Raw genomic sequence first — 22,847 nt, 5'->3', positions numbered from 1 at the left:
AAACTCAGTTTTTCCACACTAAGTTTGAAGGTAGGCCTTGAAATACATCCACAGGTAAACCTCCTATTGACTCAAATGATGTCAATTAACCTGTCATGGCTTTAGAAGCTTCTGATATCATTTTCTAGAATTTTCAAGCTGTTTAAAGGCACAGTCAACTTCTGTGATACAGTGAAATAATCTGTCTGTAAACAATTGTTGGAGAAGTTACTTGTGTCATGCACAAAGTAGATGTCCTAACCGACTTGCCAAAACTATAGTTTGTTAACAACAAACAGACAGACAGACAGACCGTAGTAAAAGAGTCCAGTGGAACAGAGTTTGTATAGAACATTTATTTATTCTGAGAGGAATAAATCCATAGATGCATCACTGCAAGCACACCACGTTCCCACCGACTGGTTCATACTGTCAACACACAGCAGAGTAGCTACAACACACACACACACACACACACACTCTCTTGCAGCGGGGCCCAGAAACCACTCTGGTCTCTGTCGATGCTCACAAGCGAACGTAAAAACAACTTTTTCTTTTTTTTTAAAAACAAACAAACAAAAACAGTACTATGGTCCCTCCCCCTAATTTAATATGCGGTCCCTCCCCCTAATTTAATATGCGGTCCCTCCCCCTAATTTAATATGCGGTCCCTCCCCCTAATTTAATATGCAGTCCCTCCCCCTAATTTAATATGCAGTCCCTCCCCCTAATTTAATATTCAGTTCCCCCCTCTGTTTTGACCACGGCTGTTCTAATTTAATATTCAGTCCCTCCCTCTGTTTTGACCACGGCTGTTCTAATTTAATATTCAGTCCCTCCCTCTGTTTTGACCACGGCTGTTCTAATTTAATATTCAGTCCCTCCCTCTGTTTTGACCACGGCTGTTCTAATTTAATATTCAGTCCCTCCCTCTGTTTTGACCACGGCTGTTCTAATTTAATATTCAGTCCCCCCCCAACACAAAGAAAGGAGCGAGACTCAGGAAGATAGAAGCAGCATTGGAAAAATATCCAGCTATATTTACACACATGGGGCTGACAGACGCTGATCTTGAATCAGTTCTATGTTTCCCCTCGATGCTTTAAGGTTAAGAGGGAAGAAGCTGATCCTAGATTTGTGGTTAGGGCCAACTTCTCCTCAGGGTGGTACAACCCATCTCAGATTGGGTCAGGATAGAGTCGGGAAGAGGAGAGAGATGGGACTGGAGTCATGTGACCAGACGTTGTGGAGGTTTATGTAACGGAGGTGATTCTGTGAACATGAAGACTTGTTTAGCTCTTAGAGATAATGCCTAGGCTCAGCCTTTAGCTCAGGAAGCTAACGCAAGTCTTGTGACCCGGGGTTCAAGCCATCGAGACCGGTGTCTGTCGTCATTAAACATGCAGCACTTTGGGGTCGGTCGATCACCTGGATGACCGACTGACCCCACCCAGATCACCCGGACATAAAGACAGGCCCAGATCACCCAGACAAGAAGACAGGCCCAGATCACCCGGACATGAAGACAGGCCCGGATCACCCGGACATAAAGACAGGCCCAGATCACCCGGACATGAAGACAGGCCCAGATCACCCGGACATGAGGACAAGCCCAGATCACCTGGACATGAAGACAGGCCCAGATCACCTGGACAAGAAGACAGGCCCGAATCACCCGGACATGAAGACAGGCCCGGATCACCCGGACATGAGGACAAGCCCAGATCACCCGGACATGAAGACAGGCCCGGATCACCCGGACATAAAGACAGGCCCGGATCACCCGGACATGAGGACAAGCCCAGATCACCCGGACATGAAGACAGGCCCAGATCACCTGGACAAGAAGACAGGCCCGGATCACCCGGACATGAAGACAGGCCCGGATCACCCGGACATAAAGACAGGCCCGGATCACCCGGACATGAGGACAAGCCCAGATCACCTGGACAAGAAGACAGGCCCAGATCACCTGGACAAGAAGACAGGCCCAGATCACCCGGACAAGAAGACAGGCCCAGATCACCCGGACATGAAGACAGGCCCGGATCACCCGGACATGAGGACAAGCCCAGATCACCCGGACATGAAGACAGGCCCAGATCACCTGGACAAGAAGACAGACCCAGATCACCTGGACAAGAAGACAGGCCCAGATAAAGCTCTCATGAAAATAAAACGAACCCTAAGAAAGATAATTTACATTTTTAAATGATTATTGAGAACATAACATGTAATTATTTACAACTTTAAACTTTAAACTTAACACCTACAGCCTTCAGAACAAACCAACATCATAAAATCAGAATTTAAAAACATTTTTGTTGTTGTTGCAAAATTATCCACATATTACTCTATATATATATATATTCATTACGTCAACATTCCAACTATTCTCTTAGCACGTAAAGAGAGGCTGTAGTGAGTTCTGTCTGGATGGATGACGCAGATGAACCTTACTGTAACGTTAGCAGGTTTAGGGGGGGGGGACGGGACATTAACACCTCCGACAGGGTGGAACGGAGGGATGGAGGGAGCGAGAGATGGATGACGCAGATAGACCTCACTGTGACGTTAACAGGTTTAGGTGGGGGGGGGGGGAGAGAATAGTGAGGAGAGAGAGAGAGAATAGTGAGGAGAGAGAGTATAGTGAGGAGAGAGAGAGTAGAGTGAGGAGAGAGAGAATAGTGAGAGGAGAGAGAGAATAGTGAGGGGAGAATAGTGAGGGGAGAGAGAGAATAGTGAGGGGAGAGAGAGAGAGAATAGTGAGGGGAGAGAGAGAGAGAATAGTGAGGGGAGAGAGAGAATAGTGAGGGGAGAGAGAGAATAGTGAGGGGAGAGAGAGAATAGTGAGGAGAGAAAGAGAATAGTGAGGGGGGAGAGAGAATAGTGAGGGGGGAGAAAGGGCGAGAGAGAGAATAGTGAAGGGGGAGAGAGAAAGAGGGCGAGAGAGAGAATAGTGAGGGGGGAGAAAGGAGGGCGAGAGAATAGTGAAGGAGAGAGATGCAGTAAAGTAGAGGAATTGAAGATGAGCCACCATCACCATCAGAACCCCCCCCCCCCCCCCCCCCCCCCCCTCTGATCCCCTCCCTCTGATCCCTTATCGTGGAAGTTCAGTGTTTTGATGTCACTGGAATATAAAGGCAACATTGCCGCGACAGCGAAAGACCCAACGCTGTACATGTCGTGTCAAAGGGGAAATGACCTTTTGACATCTCTTATTCCGCCATCTGTACCACTTCATCTCTCCAGACTGAACAGAGCCCTTCGTTCCAGTTCAGTCAGCCCGTAACCACACTAAGTAAACGTAAACTATACTTTCTCTATTGTGCAGTAGAGGTCAACATGGTACTGAACCTCTAGAACCCTTGACCCCCCCCCCACCTGAGCCCCAGACTCAACACTGTGCTGTGTTAATAACAGGGAGGGAGGGGTATGTTATGGAAGGAGGAGAGAATAACATCGGAATCTGGCCTCTGGAGGCGGGGCTTGTACAGGAAGTTCTGCCATTCCGAAGCCCTTTACATCCAACCAGCTGTCATCTCCTCCTCTCCGTCCAGAACACTCACGATTCCAGAACAGTGACGATTCCAGAACAGTGACGATTCCAGAACACTCACGATTCCAGAACACTCACAATTCCAGAACACACACTTCAGGAGCAGAGTTACATTTTGGTCACATTAACATTCCAGCGATTCATAAACATGACAACAGCATAACCATTCAACAGAGAAGACCAAATCGTATATCTATATATTATATATATATATATATATATTTATAATATGACTGAACTAATGCATGACTCTCTCTCAGAGAGGAGCCTGTTTTCTGTAAATATAAACGCTCTTCATGCTGACAATGTACACATCACATCAACCATAACTACAATTCATCACATGAGGCTGTAACTGCCTAGCGGCCAAGAGTTCTCCTCTGTAATGGAGTGGTCCTCTGTCCTTTAGTGGACAGAGGAGGATGGAGAGAGAGAGAGAGAGAGGAGGAGCGTTGTGCCTGCGGAGGGAAGGAGGAAGTCCTGAGGCAGGCTGCTTTGTCACGGGGACGGACAGCTGTTGTCGCGGTTACTCCAACATGGCGTCAAGCTGGTCGGCCAGGTCGTCAAACATGCTGCCGATGTCGTCAAGGATACTGACCGTCGTCTTCTCCTCTGCAACCCAACTACACACACAAAACGAAGCATTGTGAGGATAATGCGTCTGTCTGGTATACTGTCTTTATCTGTTTCAATTGTACAGTAAATCAAGTTATTATATTCTGTAGTAACCAAACGCATCAGGTGTGAAAGAAAGGTCTAAACTAGATACTAGATACTGGTCTGAAACTAGATCCCCCTACTGGTGTGGAACTAGATCCCCTACATTCTGGTCTGAAACTAGATCCCCTACATACTGGTCTGAAATTAGATCCCCTACATACTAGTCTGAAACTAGATCTCCTACACACTGGTCTGAAACTAGATCCCCTACATAATGGTCTGAAACTAGATCCCCCCCTACATACTGGTCTGAAACTAGACCCCTACAAACTGGTGTGAAACTAGATCCCCTACATACTGGTCTGAAACTAGATCCCCCTACATACTGGTCTGAAACTAGATCCCCCTACATACTGGTCTGAAACTAGATCCCCCTACATTCTGGTCTGAAACTAGATCCCCTATATACTGGTCTGACACTATATCCCCTACACTGGCATGAAAATAGATCCCCTACATACTGGTCTGCAACTAGATCCCCTACATACTAGTCTGAAACTAGATCTCCTACACACTGGTCTGAAACTAGATCCCCATATATACTGGTCTGAAACTAGACCCCTACAAACTGGTCTGAAACTAGATCCCTTACTTACTGGTCTGAAACTAGATCCCCTACATACTGGTCTGAAACTAGATCCCCTACATACTGGTCTGAAACTAGATCCCCATACATACTGGTCTGAAACTAGACCCCTACAAACTGGTGTGAAACTAGATCCCCTACATACTGGTCTGAAACTAGATCCCCCTACATACTGGTCTGAAACTAGATCCCCCCTACATACTGGTCTGAAACTAGATCCCCCTACATTCTGGTCTGAAACTAGATCCCCTATATACTGGTCTGACACTATATCCCCTACACTGGCATGAAACTAGATCCCTTGCATACTGGTCTGCAACTAGATCCCCCTACATGCTGGTCTGACACCAGATCCCCTACACTGGCATTAAACTAGATCCCCCCCTACATACTGGTCTGAAACTAGATCCCTTACATACTGGTCTGAAACTAGATCCCCTACACACTGGCCTTAAACTCGATCCCTTGCATACTGCTCCGAAACTAGATCCCTTGAATACTGGTTGTAAACTAGATCCCACTACAAACTGGTCTGAAACTAGATCCCCCTATTTACTGGTCTGAAACTAGATCCCCCTACATACTGGTCTGAAACTAGATCCCCCTACATACAAGTCTGACACTAGATCCCTTGCATACTGGTCTGAAATTAGAACCCCTACTGGTCTGAAACTAGATCCCCCTACATACTGGTCTGGAACTAGATCTGCTAAATACTGGTCTGAAATTAGATTCCCTACTGGTCTGAAACTAGATCCCCCTCCATACTGGTCTGAAACTAGATCCCCCTACATACTGGTCTGAAACTAGATCACCCTACATACTGGTCTGAAACTAGATCCCTCTATTTACTGGTCTGAAACTAGGTCCCCTACAAACTGGTCTGAAACTAGATCCCTTACATACTGGTCTGAAACTAGATCCCCTACATACTGGTCTGAAACTAGATCCCTTGCATACTGGTCTGAAACTAGTTCCCCTACTCACTGGCCTGAAACTAGATCCCCCTATTTACTGGTCTGAAAAAAGATCCCCCTACATACTAGTCTGAAACTAGATCCCCTACACACTGGCCTGAAACTAGATCCCCCTACATTCTGGTCTGAAACTAGATCCCCTACATACTGGTCTGACACTATATACCCTACACTGGCATGAAACTAGATCCCTTGCATACTGGTCTGCAACTAGATCCCCCTACATACTGGTCTGACACCAGATCCCCTACACTGGCATTAAACTAGATCCCTTGCATACTGGTCTGAAACTAGATCCCCCTACATTCTGGTCTGAAACTTGATCCCCTACATACTGGTCTGACACTAGATCCCCTACACTGGCATGAAACTAGATCCCTTGCATACTGGTCTGAAACTAGATCCCCCCTACATTCTGGTCTGAAACTAGAACCCCTACACACTGGCATGAAACTAGATCCACCTACATACTGGCCTGAAACTAGATCCCCCTAGATACTGGTCTGAAACTAGATCCCCTCCATACTAGTCTGAAACTAGATCCCCTACATACTGGCCTGAAACTAGATTCCCTACTGGTCTGAAACTAGATCCCCTACATACTAGTCTGACTCTAGATCCCCTACTGGTCTGAAACTAAATCCCCTACATACTGGTCTAAAACTAGATCCCCCTACATACTGGTGTGAAACTAGATCCCCCTACATACTGGTCTGAAACTAGATCCCCTACATACTGGTCTGAAACTAGATCCCCCTACATACTGGTGTGAAACTAGATCACCCTACATATTGGTGTAGGGGGATCTAGTCTGAAACTAGATCCCCTACATACTGGTCTGAAACTAGATCCCCCTACATACTGGTGTGAAACTAGATCGGCTACATATTGGTCTGAAATTAGAACCCCTACTGGTCTGAAACTAGATCCCCCTATTTACTGGTCTGAAAATAGATCCCCCTACATACTAGTCTGAAACTAGATCCCCTACATACTGGTCTAAAACTAGATCCCCTACATACTGGTCTGAAACTAGATCCCTTGCATACTGGTCTGAAACTAGATCCCTTGCATACTGGCCTGAAACTAGATCCCCCTACATACTGGTCTGAAACTAGAACCCCCTACATACTAATCTGAAACTAGATCCCCCTACATAATGGTCTGAAACTAGATCCCCTACATACTGGTCTGAAACTAGATCCCTTACTTACTGGTCTGAAACTAGATCCCCTACACACTGGCCTGAAACTAGATCCCCTACTGGTCTGAAACTAGATCCCCCTACATACTGGTCTGAAACTAGATCCCTTGCATACTGGTCTGAAACTAGATCCCTTGCATACTGGCCTGAAACTAGATCCCCCTACATACTGGTCTGAAACTAGAACCCCCTACATACTAATCTGAAACTAGATCCCCCTACATAATGGTCTGAAACTAGATCCCCTACATACTGGTCTGAAACTAGATCCCTTACTTACTGGTCTGAAACTAGATCCCCTACACACTGGCCTGAAACTAGATCCCCTACTGGTCTGAAACTAGATCCCCCTACATACTGGTCTGAAACTAGATCCCCATACATACGGGTCTGAAACTAGATCCCCCTATTTACTGGTCTGAAACTAGGTCCCCTACAAACTGGTCTGAAACTAGATCCCTTACATACTGGTCTGAAAATAGATCCCCTACATACTGGTCTGAAACTAGATCCCCTACACACTGGCCTGAAACTCGATCCCTTGCATACTGCTCTGAAACTAGATCCCTTGCATACTGGTCTGAAACTAGGTCCCCTACAAACTGGTCTGAAACTAGGTCCCCTAGATACTGGTCTGAAACTAGATCCCCTCCATACTAGTCTGAAACTAGATCCCCTACATACTGGCCAGAAACTAGAATCCCTACTGGTCTGAAACTAGATCCCCTGCATACTAGTCTGACTCTAGATCCCCTACTGGTCTGAAAGTAGATCCCCCTACATTCTGGTCTGAAACTAGATCCCCTACACACTGGCCTGAAACTAGATCCCCCTACATACTGGCCTGAAACTAGATCCCCTACATACTAGTCTGACTCTAGATCCCCTACTGTTCTGAAACTAGATCCCCTACATACTAGTCTGACTCTAGATCCCCTACTGGTCTGAAACTAGATCCCCTACATACTGGTCTGAAAATAGATCCCCATTCATACTGGTCTGAAAATAGATCCCCCTACATACTAGTCTGAAACTAGATCCCCTACATACTGGTCTAAAACTAGATCCCCTACATACTGGTCTGAAACTAGATCCCTTGCATACTGGTCTGAAACTAGATCCCTTGCATACTGGTCTGCAACTAGATCCCCCTACATACTGGTCTGACACCAGATCCCCTACACTGGCATTAAACTAGATCCCTTGCATACTGGTCTGAAACTAGATCGCCCTACATTCTGGTCTGAAACTTGATCCCCGACATACTGGTCTGACACTAGATTCCCTACACTGGCATTAAACTAGATCCCTTGCATACTGGTCTGAAACTAGATCCCCTACACACTGGCCTGAAACTAGATCCCCCTACATACTGGTCTGAAACTAGATCCCCTCCATACTAGTCTGTAACTAGATCCCCTACATACTGGTCTGAAACTAGACCCCTACACACTGGCCTGAAACTAGATCCCCCTATTTACTGGTCTGAAACTAGATCCGCTACATACTGGTCTGAAACTAGATCCATTACATACTAGTCGGAAACTAGATCCCCTACATACTGGTCTGAAACTATATCCCCTACATACTGGTCTGAAACTAGATCCCCTACATAGTGGTCTGACACCAGATCCCCTACACTGGCATGAAACTAGATCCCTTGCATACTGGTCTGAAACTAGATCCCCCTACATTCTGGTCTGAAACTAGATCCCCTACATACTGGTCTGACACTATATCCCCTACACTGGCATGAAACTAGATCCCTTGCATACTGGTCTGCAACTAGATCCCCCTACATACTGGTCTGACACCAGATCCCCTACACTGGCATTAAACTAGATCCCTTACATACTGGTCTGAAACTAGATCCCCCTACATTCTGGTCTGAAACTAGATCCCCTACACACTGGCCTGAAACTAGATCCCCCTACATACTGGCCTGAAACTAGATCCCCCTAGATACTGGTCTGAAACTAGATCCCCTCCATACTAGTCTGAAACTAGATCCCCTACATACTGGTCTGAAACTAGATCCCCCTACATACTGGTCTGAAACTAGATCCCTTGCATACTGGTCTGAAACTAGATCCCTTGCATACTGGTCTGCAACTAGATCCCCCTACATACTGGTCTGACACCAGATCCCCTACACTGGCATTAAACTAGATCCCTTGCATACTGGTCTGAAACTAGATCGCCCTACATTCTGGTCTGAAACTTGATCCCCGACATACTGGTCTGACACTAGATTCCCTACACTGGCATTAAACTAGATCCCTTGCATACTGGTCTGAAACTAGATCCCCTACACACTGGCCTGAAACTAGATCCCCCTACATACTGGTCTGAAACTAGATCCCCTCCATACTAGTCTGTAACTAGATCCCCTACATACTGGTCTGAAACTAGACCCCTACACACTGGCCTGAAACTAGATCCCCCTATTTACTGGTCTGAAACTAGATCCGCTACATACTGGTCTGAAACTAGATCCATTACATACTAGTCGGAAACTAGATCCCCTACATACTGGTCTGAAACTATATCCCCTACATACTGGTCTGAAACTAGATCCCCTACATAGTGGTCTGACACCAGATCCCCTACACTGGCATGAAACTAGATCCCTTGCATACTGGTCTGAAACTAGATCCCCCTACATTCTGGTCTGAAACTAGATCCCCTACATACTGGTCTGACACTATATCCCCTACACTGGCATGAAACTAGATCCCTTGCATACTGGTCTGCAACTAGATCCCCCTACATACTGGTCTGACACCAGATCCCCTACACTGGCATTAAACTAGATCCCTTACATACTGGTCTGAAACTAGATCCCCCTACATTCTGGTCTGAAACTAGATCCCCTACACACTGGCCTGAAACTAGATCCCCCTACATACTGGCCTGAAACTAGATCCCCCTAGATACTGGTCTGAAACTAGATCCCCTCCATACTAGTCTGAAACTAGATCCCCTACATACTGGCCTGAAACTAGAATCCCTACTGGTCTGAAACTAGATCCCCTACATACTAGTCTGACTCTAGATCCCCTACATACTGGTGTGAAACTAGATCCCCCTACATACTAGTCTGAAATTAGATCCCCTACTGGTCTGAAACTAGATCCCCTACATACTGGTCTGAAACTAGATCCGCTACATACTGGTCTGAAACTAGATCCGCTACATACTGGTCTGAAATTAGATCCCCTACTGGTCTGAAACTAGATCCCCCGACATACTGGTGTGAAACTAGATCTGCTACATACTGGTCTGAAATTAGAACCCCTACTGGTCTGAAACTAGATCCCCATACATACTGGTCTGAAACTAGATCCGCTACATACTGGTCTGAAATTAGATCCCCTACTGGTCTGAAACTAGATCCCCATACATACTGGTCTGAAACTAGATCCCCCTATTTACTGGTCTGAAACTAGGTCCCCTACAAACTGGTCTGAAACTAGATCCCTTACATACTGGTCTGAAACTAGATCCCCTACATACTGGTCTAAAACTAGATCCCCTACATACTGGTCTGAAACTAGATCCCCTCCATACTAGTCTGAAACTAGATCCCCTACATACTGGTCTGAAACTAGAGCCCCTACATACTGGTCTGACACTAGATCCCCTACTGGTCTGAAACTAGATCCCCTACATACTGGTCTGAAACTAGATCCCCTGCTGGTCTGAAACTAGATCCCCCTACTGGTCTGAAACTCAATCCCCTACATACTGGTCTGAAACTCAATCCCCTATATACTAGTCTGAAACTCAATCGCCTACACACTGGTGTGAAACTAGATCCCCTACACACTGGCCTGAAACTAGATCCCCCTACATACTGGCCTGAAACTAGATCCCCCCTACATACTGGCCTGAAACTAGAGCCCTTACATACTGGTCTGAAATTAGATCCCCTACATACTGGTCTGACACTAGATCCCCCACATACTAGTCTGAAACTAGATCCCCTACACACTGGCCTGAAACTAGATCCCCTACACACTGGCATGAAACTAGATCCCCATACATAATGCTCTGAAACTAGATCCCCTACATACTTGTCTGAAACTAGATCCCCTACTGGTCTGAAACTAGATCCCCTACTGGTCTGAAACTAGATCCCCTGCTGGTCTGAAACTAGATCCCCTACTGGTCTGAAACTCGATCCCCTACATACTGGTCTGAAACTCGATCCCCTATATACTGGTCTGAAACTAGAGCCCTTACATACTGGTCTGAAATTAGATCCCCTACATACTGGTCTGACACTAGATCCCCCACATACTAGTCTGAAACTAGATCCCCTACACACTGGCCTGAAACTAGATCCCCTACACACTGGCATGAAACTAGATCCCCATACATACTGCTCTGAAACTAGATCCCCTACATACTTGTCTGAAACTAGATCCCCTACTGGTCTGAAACTAGATCCCCTACTGGTCTGAAACTAGATCCCCTGCTGGTCTGAAACTAGATCCCCTACTGGTCTGAAACTCGATCCCCTACATACTGGTCTGAAACTCGATCCCCTACATACTGGTCTGAAACTCGATCCCCTACATACTTGTCTGAAACTAGATCCCCCTACATACTGGCCTGAAACTAGATCACCTAGATACTAGTCTGAAACTAGATCCCCTACATACTGGTCTGAAAGTAGATCCCCCTACATACTAGTCTGAAACTAGATCCCCTACATACTGGTCTGAAACTAGATCCCCCTGCATAATGGTCTGAAACTAGATCCCCTACATACTGGTCTAGCATCAGCATTTGGGATAATGAGTCTCCAATATTGATTAGCATTGGGGATAATGTGTCTCCAATATTGATCAGCATTGGGGATAATGTGTCACCAATATTGATTAGCATTGGGGATAATTTGTCTCCAATATTGATTAGCATTATGGATAATGTGTCTGAAATATTGATTAGCATTATGGATAATGTGTCTCCAATATTGATCAGCATTATGGATCATGTGCCTCCAATATTGATTAGCATTATGGATAATGTGTCTCCAATATTGATTAGCATTGTGGATAATGTATATCCAATATTGATTAGCATTGGGGATAATGTATATCCAATATTGATTAGCATTGGGGATAATGTATATCCAATATTGATGTGTGTGTGTGTGTAGTAACTCACTCTTGTTCCTCTCGTATCTTGTCCTCTACAGCCTTTAAGGCAGCAGCCAATGACGCGCTCGTCTCCTCCAGCTTCTGATGCACAGACTCCGCCTCTGACATCACCACGCTGACCGCTGCCACGGTTCCCATGTCCACGGACACGCCCCCGATGGAGGAGCGGGGGGGTTTGATAGGTGGAGGGGTGGGTGTGAGGGGGGTGTGGGGACTCTGGGGGGTGAGTGGGGTGTGGGGACTCTGGGCGGGAGAGGTGGGGGGTTTGGGGGAGGAGGAGGAGTAGGGGGGGGAGGTGGGTGTGGTTATAGAGTGGAGGTGTTTGGTTGGTTTAGGGGCTGTGGGGGGAGGAGCCGGTTTGGGGGAGACTGGGGGAGGAATCTTCTTTGCTTCAACTAGGTAGAGAGAGAGAGATAGAGAAAGGGGTAGAGAGGAAGGAGAGAGCGAGAGGGGGAGAGAGAGAGGAAGAGAGAGAGAGGAAGAGAGAGAGAGAGAGGAAGAGAGAGAGAGAGGAATGAGAGAGGAAGAGAGGAGAGAGAGAGGAAGGAGTGAGAGAGGAAGAGAGGAGAGAGAGAGGAAGGAGTGAGAGAGAGAGGAAGGAGCGAGAGAGAGGAAGGAGCGAGAGAGAGGAAGGTGTGAGAGAGGGAGATTAGCCGACAGACCTATAGGTGAGAAATTCACATTGAGAGCTGGGCATCAGTATTACATGCTAGTAAATCCCAGTGCAGGACAGTACCTGGGCTGCCGGGGGTGCCAGGTCCAGGCAGGGGGACTTTTCTAGAGGAGGAGTGTCTCCTCATCTGAGCCAGGACAGGTTTGGGGGAGACGGGGGGTTTGGGTTTCCTCACAGGGGTCACCGCCCCTCCCCCTTCTCCCCCCGCCACCACCCCTGGTCCTCCCAGGTCTGAGCTGTCCCTGAGAGGAGGCGTAGCCTGGATCGGACTAGGCTCCGCTTCCCCCGTCTCATACACCGGCCGGCGTTTAACGGTGGCGGTGCCATTCTCGTACGGGACAGCTGGCCCCGGCTCCGGCCCGGTAACAGCCCCGGTGTGAACGGCCCCGATGTTAGAGGCAACGGTGTTAGAGGCCCCGGTGTTAGAGGCCCATGTCTTGGAGGTCCCGGTGATGTCTGCGATGCCGCTCTCTGAGAAGCCCTCCGGCTCCTTGTCTCTGCTCTTGGGACGGCGCTTGACGGTGGAAGACTCTGTCAGGGTGAAACGCGACCCGTTGGGGTGAGGCTTGTTGCAGCGGGGACGCCGTTTCAGGGTTGCCGTGGCGTCGACCCGGGACAGCTCATCCTGGGGAAGGGAGAACACGCCGTCTCCATGGAGACCGTCTCCATCACCCTAGAGACAAACATAACGACACAGCTTATAAATAACAATATAAGATTTTTTGACCGTGCCCCCCCAAAAAAATATATATATAATTGATCATTTTTCATGTACAGACACCATATCTCAGTGTTTTCATACAAATGCATAAAATTGTAAACGCTCACCTCTGTTTCTCCTTCTTCCTCTCCCTCTCCTCTCTGCCTCTTCACGGTCTGTTTCCTCTCAGCAGCAAACGGAAGGTTCTCGGCCGAACTACCGGAAGAAGGGGTGTGAGGAGACGAGGGGTGAGGAGACAAGGGGTGAGGGGAGGAGGGGGAGCGAGGGGAGGAAGGGGGTGTAGAAGGGAGAGGAGAGGGTTGGGGTGCGGTACACAGGGATACGGTACACAGGGGTACAGGGGTAGGTCTGTCCCTCCTAGCTGCAGCGACCAGCTCAGTAACAGGACCACTGATGGTTCTACGGCGGTTCACCACCTCCCCGTCCAGACCAATGGCATCCCGCTGCTGACAAATCAAATCACATTTTAGTTGTCACATGCGCCAGATACAACTAGATTAGATTTTACAGTGAAACGCTGACTGACGAGCCTCTCCCGACGGTGCAGTTTAACAAAAATAAAATGGTAACGTCAATAAAATACACACGAATGGAGCTATATACAGGAAGTACCAGATCAATGTGGAGCTATATACAGGAAGTACCAGATCAATGTGGAGCTATATACAGGAAGTACCAGATCAATGTGGAGCTATATACAGGAAGTACCAGATCAATGTGGAGCTAGAAGAAAGCCATTTCTTAAAGATATCCATAAAAAATGTTGTTTAAAGTTTGCCACAAGCCACCTGGGAGACACACCAAACATGTGGAAGAAGGTGCTCTGGTCAGATGAAACTTTTTGGCAACAATGCAAAACGTTATGTTTGGCGTAAAAGCAACACAGCTCATCACCCTGAACACACCATCCCCACTGTCAAACATGGTGGTGGCAGCATCATGGTTTGGGCCTGCTTTTCTTCAGCAGGGACAGGGAAGATGGTTAAAATTGATGGGAAGATGGATGGAGCCAAATACAGGACCATTCTGGAAGAAAACCTGTTGTCTGCAAAAGACCTGAGACTGGGACGGAGATTTGACTTCCAACAAGACAATGATCCAAAACATAAAGCAAAATCTACAATGGAATGGTTCAAAAATAAACATATCCAGGTGTTAGAATGGCCAAGTCAAAGTCCAGACCTGAATCCAATCGAGAATCTGTGGAAAGAACTGAAAACTGCTGTTCACAAATGCTCTCCATCCAACCTCACTGAGCTCGAGCTGTTTTGCAAGGAGGAATGGGAAAAAATTTCAGTCTCTCGATGTGCAAAACTGATAGAGACATACCCCAAGCGACTTACAGCTGTAATCGCAGCAAAAGGTGGCGCTACAAAGTATTAACTTAAGGGGGCTGAATAATTTTGCACGCCCAATTTTTCAGTTTTGGATTTGTTAAAAAAGTTTGAAATATCCAATAAATGTCGTTCCACTTCATGATTGTGTCCCACTTGTTGTTGATTCTTCACAAAAAAATACAGTTTTATATCTTTATGTTTGAAGCCTGAAATGTGGCAAAAGGTCGCAAAGTTCAAGGGGGCCGAATACCTTCGCAAGGCACTGTATGTACATGAAGGCAGGGTAAAGTGACTAGGCATCAGGGATAGATAATAATAAGGTAGTTGAGGTAGATATGTAGATGAAGGCAGGGTAAAGTGACTCAACATCAGGATAGATAATAATAAGGTAGTTGAGGTAGATATGTACATGAAGGCAGGGTAAAGTGACTAGACATCAGGATAGATAATAATAAGGTAGTTGAGGTAGATATGTACATGAAGGCAGGGTAAAGTGACTAGGCATCAGGATAGATAATAATAAGGTATTTGAGAAAGATATGTAGATGAAGGCAGGGTAAAGTGACTAGGCATCAGGATAGATAATAATAAGGTATTTGAGGTAGATTTGTACACAAAGGCAGGGTTAAGTGACAGACAGTGAGAGAGTTTTGAAACACACAACACCTCCCCTACCTGCAGGAAGTTTCTCTGTATAGCCATGCCCTTGGCCCCTCCCCCGATAGAGGACATTTCCAACATGGCCGCTATGCTCCTCACGCTGCCCGCGCTCCCCGTATCCACGACGACCGTCTCCACGGACACACCCAGGTCGCTGGCCCGTCGCTGGGGGTTGTAGGGCACGCCCAGCAGCCTGTCCGCCGCGTGTGTGTGTGTCGGTGTGTGTGTGTCGGCGAGGTTGGAGTTCGAGATAGCTGAGCTGGAGCGTTTGGGAGGCGGAGGGGGCGGGCCTTTCTTCTTGGGCCGTAGGGCGATGGACTGTGATTGGCTGCGGTTGACGTTCTTGTCCTGGTTGCGTACGGAGTGGCTGCGGCTGACCCGGTGAGTCACCGTGGCGTATTTACCTGTACCGCCCCCTGCTACCCTCCCTGGAGGGGCCACTCCTGTCCCCGCCCCTGCACCTCCACCCCCCCTCTCCTCCCCCTCCCCGTCAGACCCAGCGTAGCGGTTCAGACTGTTAGCTCGCTTCTTAAGGGGGGCCTCACCCGCCTCACCCATCTCTCCCCCGTCTCCCCCCTCAGCCTCCGGAGGCAGGCATAGGAGGGGAACAGAAACCTGGGGGCTGGGCTGCAGCTGGAGGGTGCTCTCCTTCTCAATCCCCCTCTCTTTCTCCCTCTCAATCCCCCTCTCTTTCTCCCTCTCAATCCCCCTCTCTTTCTCCCTCTCCCTCTCCTCTTCCTCCGTCGGATGGGCTGTAGGCTGAGATTGGGGAGTAGGTGTGGGTTGGTGCTGGGGCTGAGTACCAGGCTGGGGTTGAGGACCAGGCTGGGGCTGAGGACCAGGCTGGGGCTGAGGACCAGGCTGGGGCTGAGGACCAGGTTGAGGCTGAGGACCAGGCTGGGGCTGAGGACCAGACTGGGGCTGAGGACCAGGCTGAGTCTGGGTGTTGTGAGTCCCGCGATGTGCGTTGGACAGGGGGTGAGAGCGGGGGGAACCAGGCCTCTCTCCTTGTATTAGCTGTGGGGAGGATTTGGGTTTGGCCTGCGGTGAGGGGCCCGGGGCGGAGGTGGAGGAGTGCAGGGGTTTCTTGGTGGGGGTGTGAGGGGGAGTGTAAGGGGGTGCCGGCATTGAGTGGGCGTGGGAGGGTGGGCGAGGTTTGGATGAGGCGCTGCCTCTCTGGCTCCCCTGGCTGGTCTGTCTCATGGTCCGAGCCTCCTTCTTAGGGGGCACTCCTCCTCCTCCTCTACCCCCTGGCCCTACTCCCTCCTCAGGGTCCTTGCTGAGGCTGCGGGTCCTCTGACCCTTGACCTCTGGGATAGGCTGGATCAGCGCTGTCTGCAGCTCGGGGCTCAACTCGCTGTCCTGGAAGGTGCACAACTTGGGAGAAGTGACGACTTCTGGAGAGAGATGGAGAGATATATTAAATATGATGGAGGGAGATGGAGAGATATATTAAATATGATGGAGAGAGAGATGGAGGGAGATGGAGAGAGAGAGATGGAGAGACATGGAGAGAGAGAGATGGGGAGAGAAAGATGGGGAGAGAAAGATGAAGAGAGATGGAGAGATATATTAAATATGATGGAGAGAGAGATGGAGGGAGATGGAGAGACATGGAGAGAGAAAGATGAAGAGACATGGAGAGAGAGACATGGAGAGACATGGAGAGAGAGACATGGAGAGACATGGAGAGAGAAATATGAAGAGACATGGAGAGAGAGACATGGAGAGACATGGAGAGAGAGACATGGAGAGACATGGAGAGAGAGACATGGAGAGACATGGAGAGAGAAAGATGAGGAGACATGGAGAGAGAGACATGGAGAGACATGGAGAGAGAGACATGGAGAGACATGGAGAGAGAAAGATGAAGAGACATGGAGAGAGAGACATGGAGAGACATGGAGAGAGAGACATGGAGAGACATGGAGAGAGAGACATGGAGAGAGAAAGATGAGGAGACATGGAGAGAGAGACATGGAGAGACATGGAGAGAGAGACATGGAGAGAGAAAGATGAAGAGACATGGAGAGAGAGACATGGAGAGACATGGAGAGAGAGACATGGAGAGACATGGAGAGAGAAAGATGGAGAGAGAAAGATGAAGAGACATGGAGAGAGAGACATGGAGAGACATGGAGAGAGAGACATGGAGAGAGAGACATGGAGAGACATGGAGAGAGAGACATGGAGAGACATGGAGAGAGAGACATGGAGAGACATGGAGAGACATGGAGAGAGAGAGATGGAGAGACATGGAGAGACATGGAGAGAGAGACATGGAGAGACATGGAGAGAGAGACATGGAGAGACATGGAGAGAGAAAGATGAAGAGACATGGAGAGATATATTACATATGATGGAGAGAGAGATGGAGGGAGATGGAGAGACATGGAGAGAGAGATGGAGAGACATGGAGGGAGAGACATGGAGAGAGAGAGAAAGTTGAGATGTGTTCTTTAAAAACTGATGTGTTACTGACAGGCATTGGGTCCCTTAGTTGGGATGTGTTACTGACAGGCATTGGATCCCTTAGTTGGGATGTGTTACTGACAGGCATTGGATCCCTTAGTTGGGATGTGTTACTGACAGGCATTGGATCCCTTAGTTGGGATGTGTTACTGACAGGCATTGGATCCCTTAGTTGGGATGTGTTACTGACAGGCATTGGGTCCCTTAGTTGGGATGTGTTACTGACAGGCATTGGATCCCTTAGTTGGGATGCGTTACTGACAGGCATTGGATCCCTTAGTTGGGATGTGTTACTGACAGGCATTGGGTCCCTTAGTTGGGATGTTACTGACAGGCATTGGGTCCCTTAGTTGGGATGTGTTACTGACAGGCATTGGGTCCCTTAGTTGGGATGTGTTACTGACAGGCATTGGGTCCCTTAGTTGGGATGTGTTACTGACAGGCATTGGGTCCCTTAGTTGGGATGTGTTACTGACAGGCATTGGGTCCCTTAGTTGGGATGTGTTACTGACAGGCATTGGGTCCCTTAGTTGGGATGTGTTACTGATAGGCATTGGGTCCCTTAGTTGGGATGTGTTACTGACAGGCATTGGATCCCTTAGTTGGGATGTGTTCTATAAAAACTGCTGTGTTATTGATGCTGTGTTATTGATACTGGGTTATTGATGCTGTGTTACTGATGCTGTGTTACTGATGCTGTGTTATTGATGCTGTGTTATTGATGCTGTGTTATTGATGCTGTGTTATTGATGCTGGGTTATTGATGCTAGGTTATTGATACTGGGTTATTGATGCTGGGTTATTGAGATATAACCCAGTGGCTTTCAGATAGTTATTTTTGGCCACTCGTGATAGTAAATGCCCTTCAAATTAATCTGTTCTGTTGTATTTTCATCACATGTTAAGGTTGGACACTTTTGTAGATTTAATGATATTTAATTACACAAATGCCTGACTTCCTGTAAATATCACATATCGCAATGTTGAGATACGCAAATAACCGTGATTTGAATTTTATATTTGAATATGTAATGCTAAATATTAAATTAACTTAACGTGATGAACAGGAATGACATTTACTCTCATGGGTAGCCAAAAATAACTATGTCAAAGCCCACACCCCTTAATAATAGGTCACACCTCCTGAAAATAACCTATGGATTACATTAAAATAAGAGCCAGCTGCTGGGTCAAATATAACTGTTTAAAATAAAACAACAACTGATGGTTAAATTAATGTTTGGTTATTCACACAACCCAAACGGCTGGGTCAAAATAACCCCAGCGTTCTGTCCACTACTTAACCAGCACTGGGTCACCAAATAACACACATTTGGGTTGTTTTTTTAATTCCCCAATTATAATTTTTTTTAAGGGTGTAATGTGAAATTATTCTATTGTGACCTCACCATTGTCAGGGGGCCTGTTCTCTATGGACATCACTTCCTGCTGCTGTGTGATTGGTGGAGGCTTCTTCCTGGGGGAGCTCCGCCCCTCAGAGCCACGCTGCATCTCAGCCAATCGCTTCACAGCTAGCATCAGCTTCTTCTGGTGACCTAGTGGGGACAAACCACAACAAGATATGATATGAGATAATATTGTAAGGCATCTAATGTATAATATGTATTTAATATAAGTGAACCATTTCAGGAAGTGCAATGTGGCACGTCACTACTTCCCAGGAGAGGCATTTTAATGGCATAAAGAGAGGGTAAGCTACCCTACCTCCTCTACACTCTAACCACTAGGCTACCCTACCTCCTCTACACTCTAACCACTAGGCTACCCTACCTCCTCTACACTCTAAACACTAGGCTACCCTACCTCCTCTACACTCTAACCACTAGGCTACCCTACCTCCTCTACACTCTAACCACTAGGCTACCCTACCTCCTCTACACTCTAACCACTAGGCTACCCTACCTCCTCTACACTCTAACCACTAGGCTACCCCTACCTCCTCTACACTCTAACCACTAGGCTACCCTACCTCCTCTACACTCTAACCACTAGGCTACCCTACCTCCTCTACACTCTAACCACTAGGCTACCCTACCTCCTCTACACTCTAACCACTAGGCTACCCTACCTCCTCTACACTCTAACCACTAGGCTACCCTACCTCCTCTACACTCTAACCACTAGGCTACCCTACCTCCTCTACACTCTAACCACTAGGCTACCCTACCTCCTCTACACTCTAACCACTAGGCTACCCTACCTCCTCTACACTCTAACCACTAGGCTACCCTACCTCCTCTACACTCTAACCACTAGGCTACCCTACCTCCTCTACACTCTAACCACTAGGCTACCCTGCCTCCTCTACACTCTAACCACTAGGCTACCCTACCTCCTCTACACTCTAACCACTAGGCTACCCTACCTCCTCTACACTCTAACCACTAGGCTACCCTACCTCCTCTACACTCTAACCACTAGGCTACCCTACCTCCTCTACACTCTAACCACTAGGCTACCCTACCTCCTCTACACTCTAACCACTAGGCTACCCTACCTCCTCTACACTCTAACCACTAGGCTACCCTACCTCCTCTACACTCTAACCACTAGGCTACCCTACCTCCTCTACACTCTAACCACTAGGCTACCCTACCTCCTCTACACTCTAACCACTAGGCTACCCTACCTCCTCTACACTCTAACCACTAGGCTCATCAATGTGGCACGTCACTACTTCACAGGAGAGGCATTTTAATGTTTTTTTTAATGTATTTTAGATCAAAATGTGTTTTTTGGGGGGGGGCATAATGAGGGGGGGGGGCATAAATGCCTTCTAAAACATGTGAACTTTCATGTGTCTTTAATAACAAACTTGTTTATCGTCTGTAAATATGAATAAAAATGGTCAAATTACTAGTTGGTTTCAGCCACGGAAAAAGTCAGGAACCTTCCCGCCAGCCCATGATTGGCTGAGATAATGAGTGGGCTGGACATGCCGAGAGATGAGTTCGGGATTGGTCTGCCATTGTAGCATGCTTCTGTCTATAACATGAGCTGCTCAGTGTACTTGCTACAGCAGCTATATAAACGGTAGCCACGGAGAACTGCAAAAAGGTGTTGCTCTCGACAACATTGCTGCCCTGAATTTAGCAGAGCGATCTATCGACAAATATTAGCGGGGAAGAAGCTGCGCCGGACTTTCTGGACACCGGTCAGTGTGAACCCGGAGTGACTTGACCCAACGGGTCAGAACAAGTGTTCATCCACGTTTACGGGTAAGAGTCTAGCTACATTTTCAGATATTATACATTCATCTTTTTTTTTATCAGAAATTTTCAGTCATTTTCATTGCAAGTTAAAGTGTACTGTTCGGCTAGCTAGAGAAATGTTAGCTCGCTGGCTCGCTAGATGGCGAACGTTGGCTCGCTGGCTAGCGAACGTTAGCTTGCTGGCTCGCTAGCTAGCGAAACGTTAGCTTGCTGGCTCGTTAGCTAGCGAAACGTTAGCTTGCTGGCTCGTTAGCTAGCGAAACGTTAGCTCGCTAGCTAGCGAAATGTTAGCTTGCTGGCTCGCTAACTAGCGAAACATTAGCTTGCTGGCTCGCGAACGTTAGCTTGCTGGCTCGCTAGCTAGCAAAACATTAGCTTGCTGGCTCGCTAGCTAGCGAAACATTAGCTTGCTGGCTCGCTAGCTAGCGAAACGTTAGCTTGCTGGCTCGTTAGCTAGCGAAACTTTAGCTTGCTGGCTCGTTAGCTAGCGAACGTTAGCTTGCTGGCTCGTTAGCTAGCGAAACGGTATCTTGTTGGCTCGCTAGCTAACATTACATATCTGTGTAGTAATATTATTAGAATCCCAGTAATAAATTGTCATTGGTAGTTATAGCCCAACCTAGTTGGTTAGCTTTAGCTAGCTGTAGATTCATACTACAGCATTTCATGCATGGTGGCTAACTATAACGATCAGTTTTTACTGTATGGGGTTTGGGATTATGGTTCATTGTTTAGCTAGCTAGCTAGCTGCATGTTTAAAGAAAAGACTCTGCCAGATGATTACATGGACCATCAAATTAGCCAGATGTGTCTGGGGGTGAATACAGCCATCTATTGTATTATATTAACATGTCTAGACAGTAGTGACCCATCCACTAAGCTAGATGTGTCTGAGGGGTGATTACAGCCATCTATTGTATTATATGAACATGTTTAGACAGTAGTGACCCATCCACTAAGCTAGATGTGTCTGAGGGGTGATTACAGCCATCTATTGTATTATATTAACATGTCTAGACAGTAGTGACCCATCCACTAAGCTAGATGTGTCTGAGGGGTGATTACAGCCATCTATTGTATTATATTAACATGTCTAGACAGTAGTGACCCATCCACTAAGCTAGATGTGTCTGAGGGGTGATTACAGCCATCTATTGTATTATATTAACATGTCTAGACAGTAGTGACCCATCCACTAAGCTAGATGTGTCTGAGGGGTGATTACAGCCATCTATTGTATTATATTAACATGTCTAGACAGTAGTGACCCATCCACTAAGCTAGATGTGTCTGAGGGGTGATTACAGCCATCTATTGTAAATCTTTGGTTGTTTACTACACTACCGTACTCCCTCTTTTTAGCACTGTGTTAAATGGCCTCACATGTGAATCCTTAAAAAGAGATAGGGTGGGGCTGAAGGCTTAAGAGGGTGTGAACGATGCTGAATGGGTGTAGACAAAGTAAAGCTCTCCAGTAGGTGTAGCAAAACATTCAAGGGTCATTTTCTCAAAAGAAGTGGGGTTCCCAACATTTATCAACTTTCAAAGCAGAATTACT

At 47.2% G+C, this 22,847-nt stretch overlaps 1 protein-coding gene across 7 annotated transcripts in view; it reads right to left on the bottom strand.

Moving 5' to 3' along the window:
* Window positions 1-315: 315 nt before the first annotated feature.
* The window catches only part of LOC109886536 (caskin-1), a 138,179-nt gene continuing 115,647 nt past the window's right edge, over window positions 316-22,847 (bottom strand). For 5 of the 7 annotated variants that reach the window (XM_031814209.1, XM_031814213.1, XM_031814212.1 and 2 more), the window contains 6 exons: window positions 19,466-19,612; window positions 15,600-16,981; window positions 13,695-14,033; window positions 12,930-13,539; window positions 12,201-12,588; window positions 316-4,161 (listed from right to left, as the gene is read on the bottom strand). In XM_031814209.1, coding sequence (XP_031670069.1) covers window positions 4,065-4,161; window positions 12,201-12,588; window positions 12,930-13,539; window positions 13,695-14,033; window positions 15,600-16,981; window positions 19,466-19,612 — 2,963 coding nt within the window. In that variant the 3' untranslated portion in view covers window positions 316-4,064. The remainder of the gene's footprint in view (window positions 4,162-12,200; window positions 12,589-12,929; window positions 13,540-13,694; window positions 14,034-15,599; window positions 16,982-19,465; window positions 19,613-22,847) is intronic. The other 2 variants (XM_031814210.1, XM_031814211.1) reach the window with 2 other exon arrangements.

The sequence above is a fragment of the Oncorhynchus kisutch genome, unplaced genomic scaffold (assembly GCF_002021735.2).
Source record: "Oncorhynchus kisutch isolate 150728-3 unplaced genomic scaffold, Okis_V2 Okis06b-Okis10b_hom, whole genome shotgun sequence".
Taxonomy (NCBI): domain Eukaryota; kingdom Metazoa; phylum Chordata; class Actinopteri; order Salmoniformes; family Salmonidae; genus Oncorhynchus; species Oncorhynchus kisutch.
Note: the sequence above shows the minus strand (reverse complement) of the source record. Positions and strands in the feature narration are given on the sequence as shown.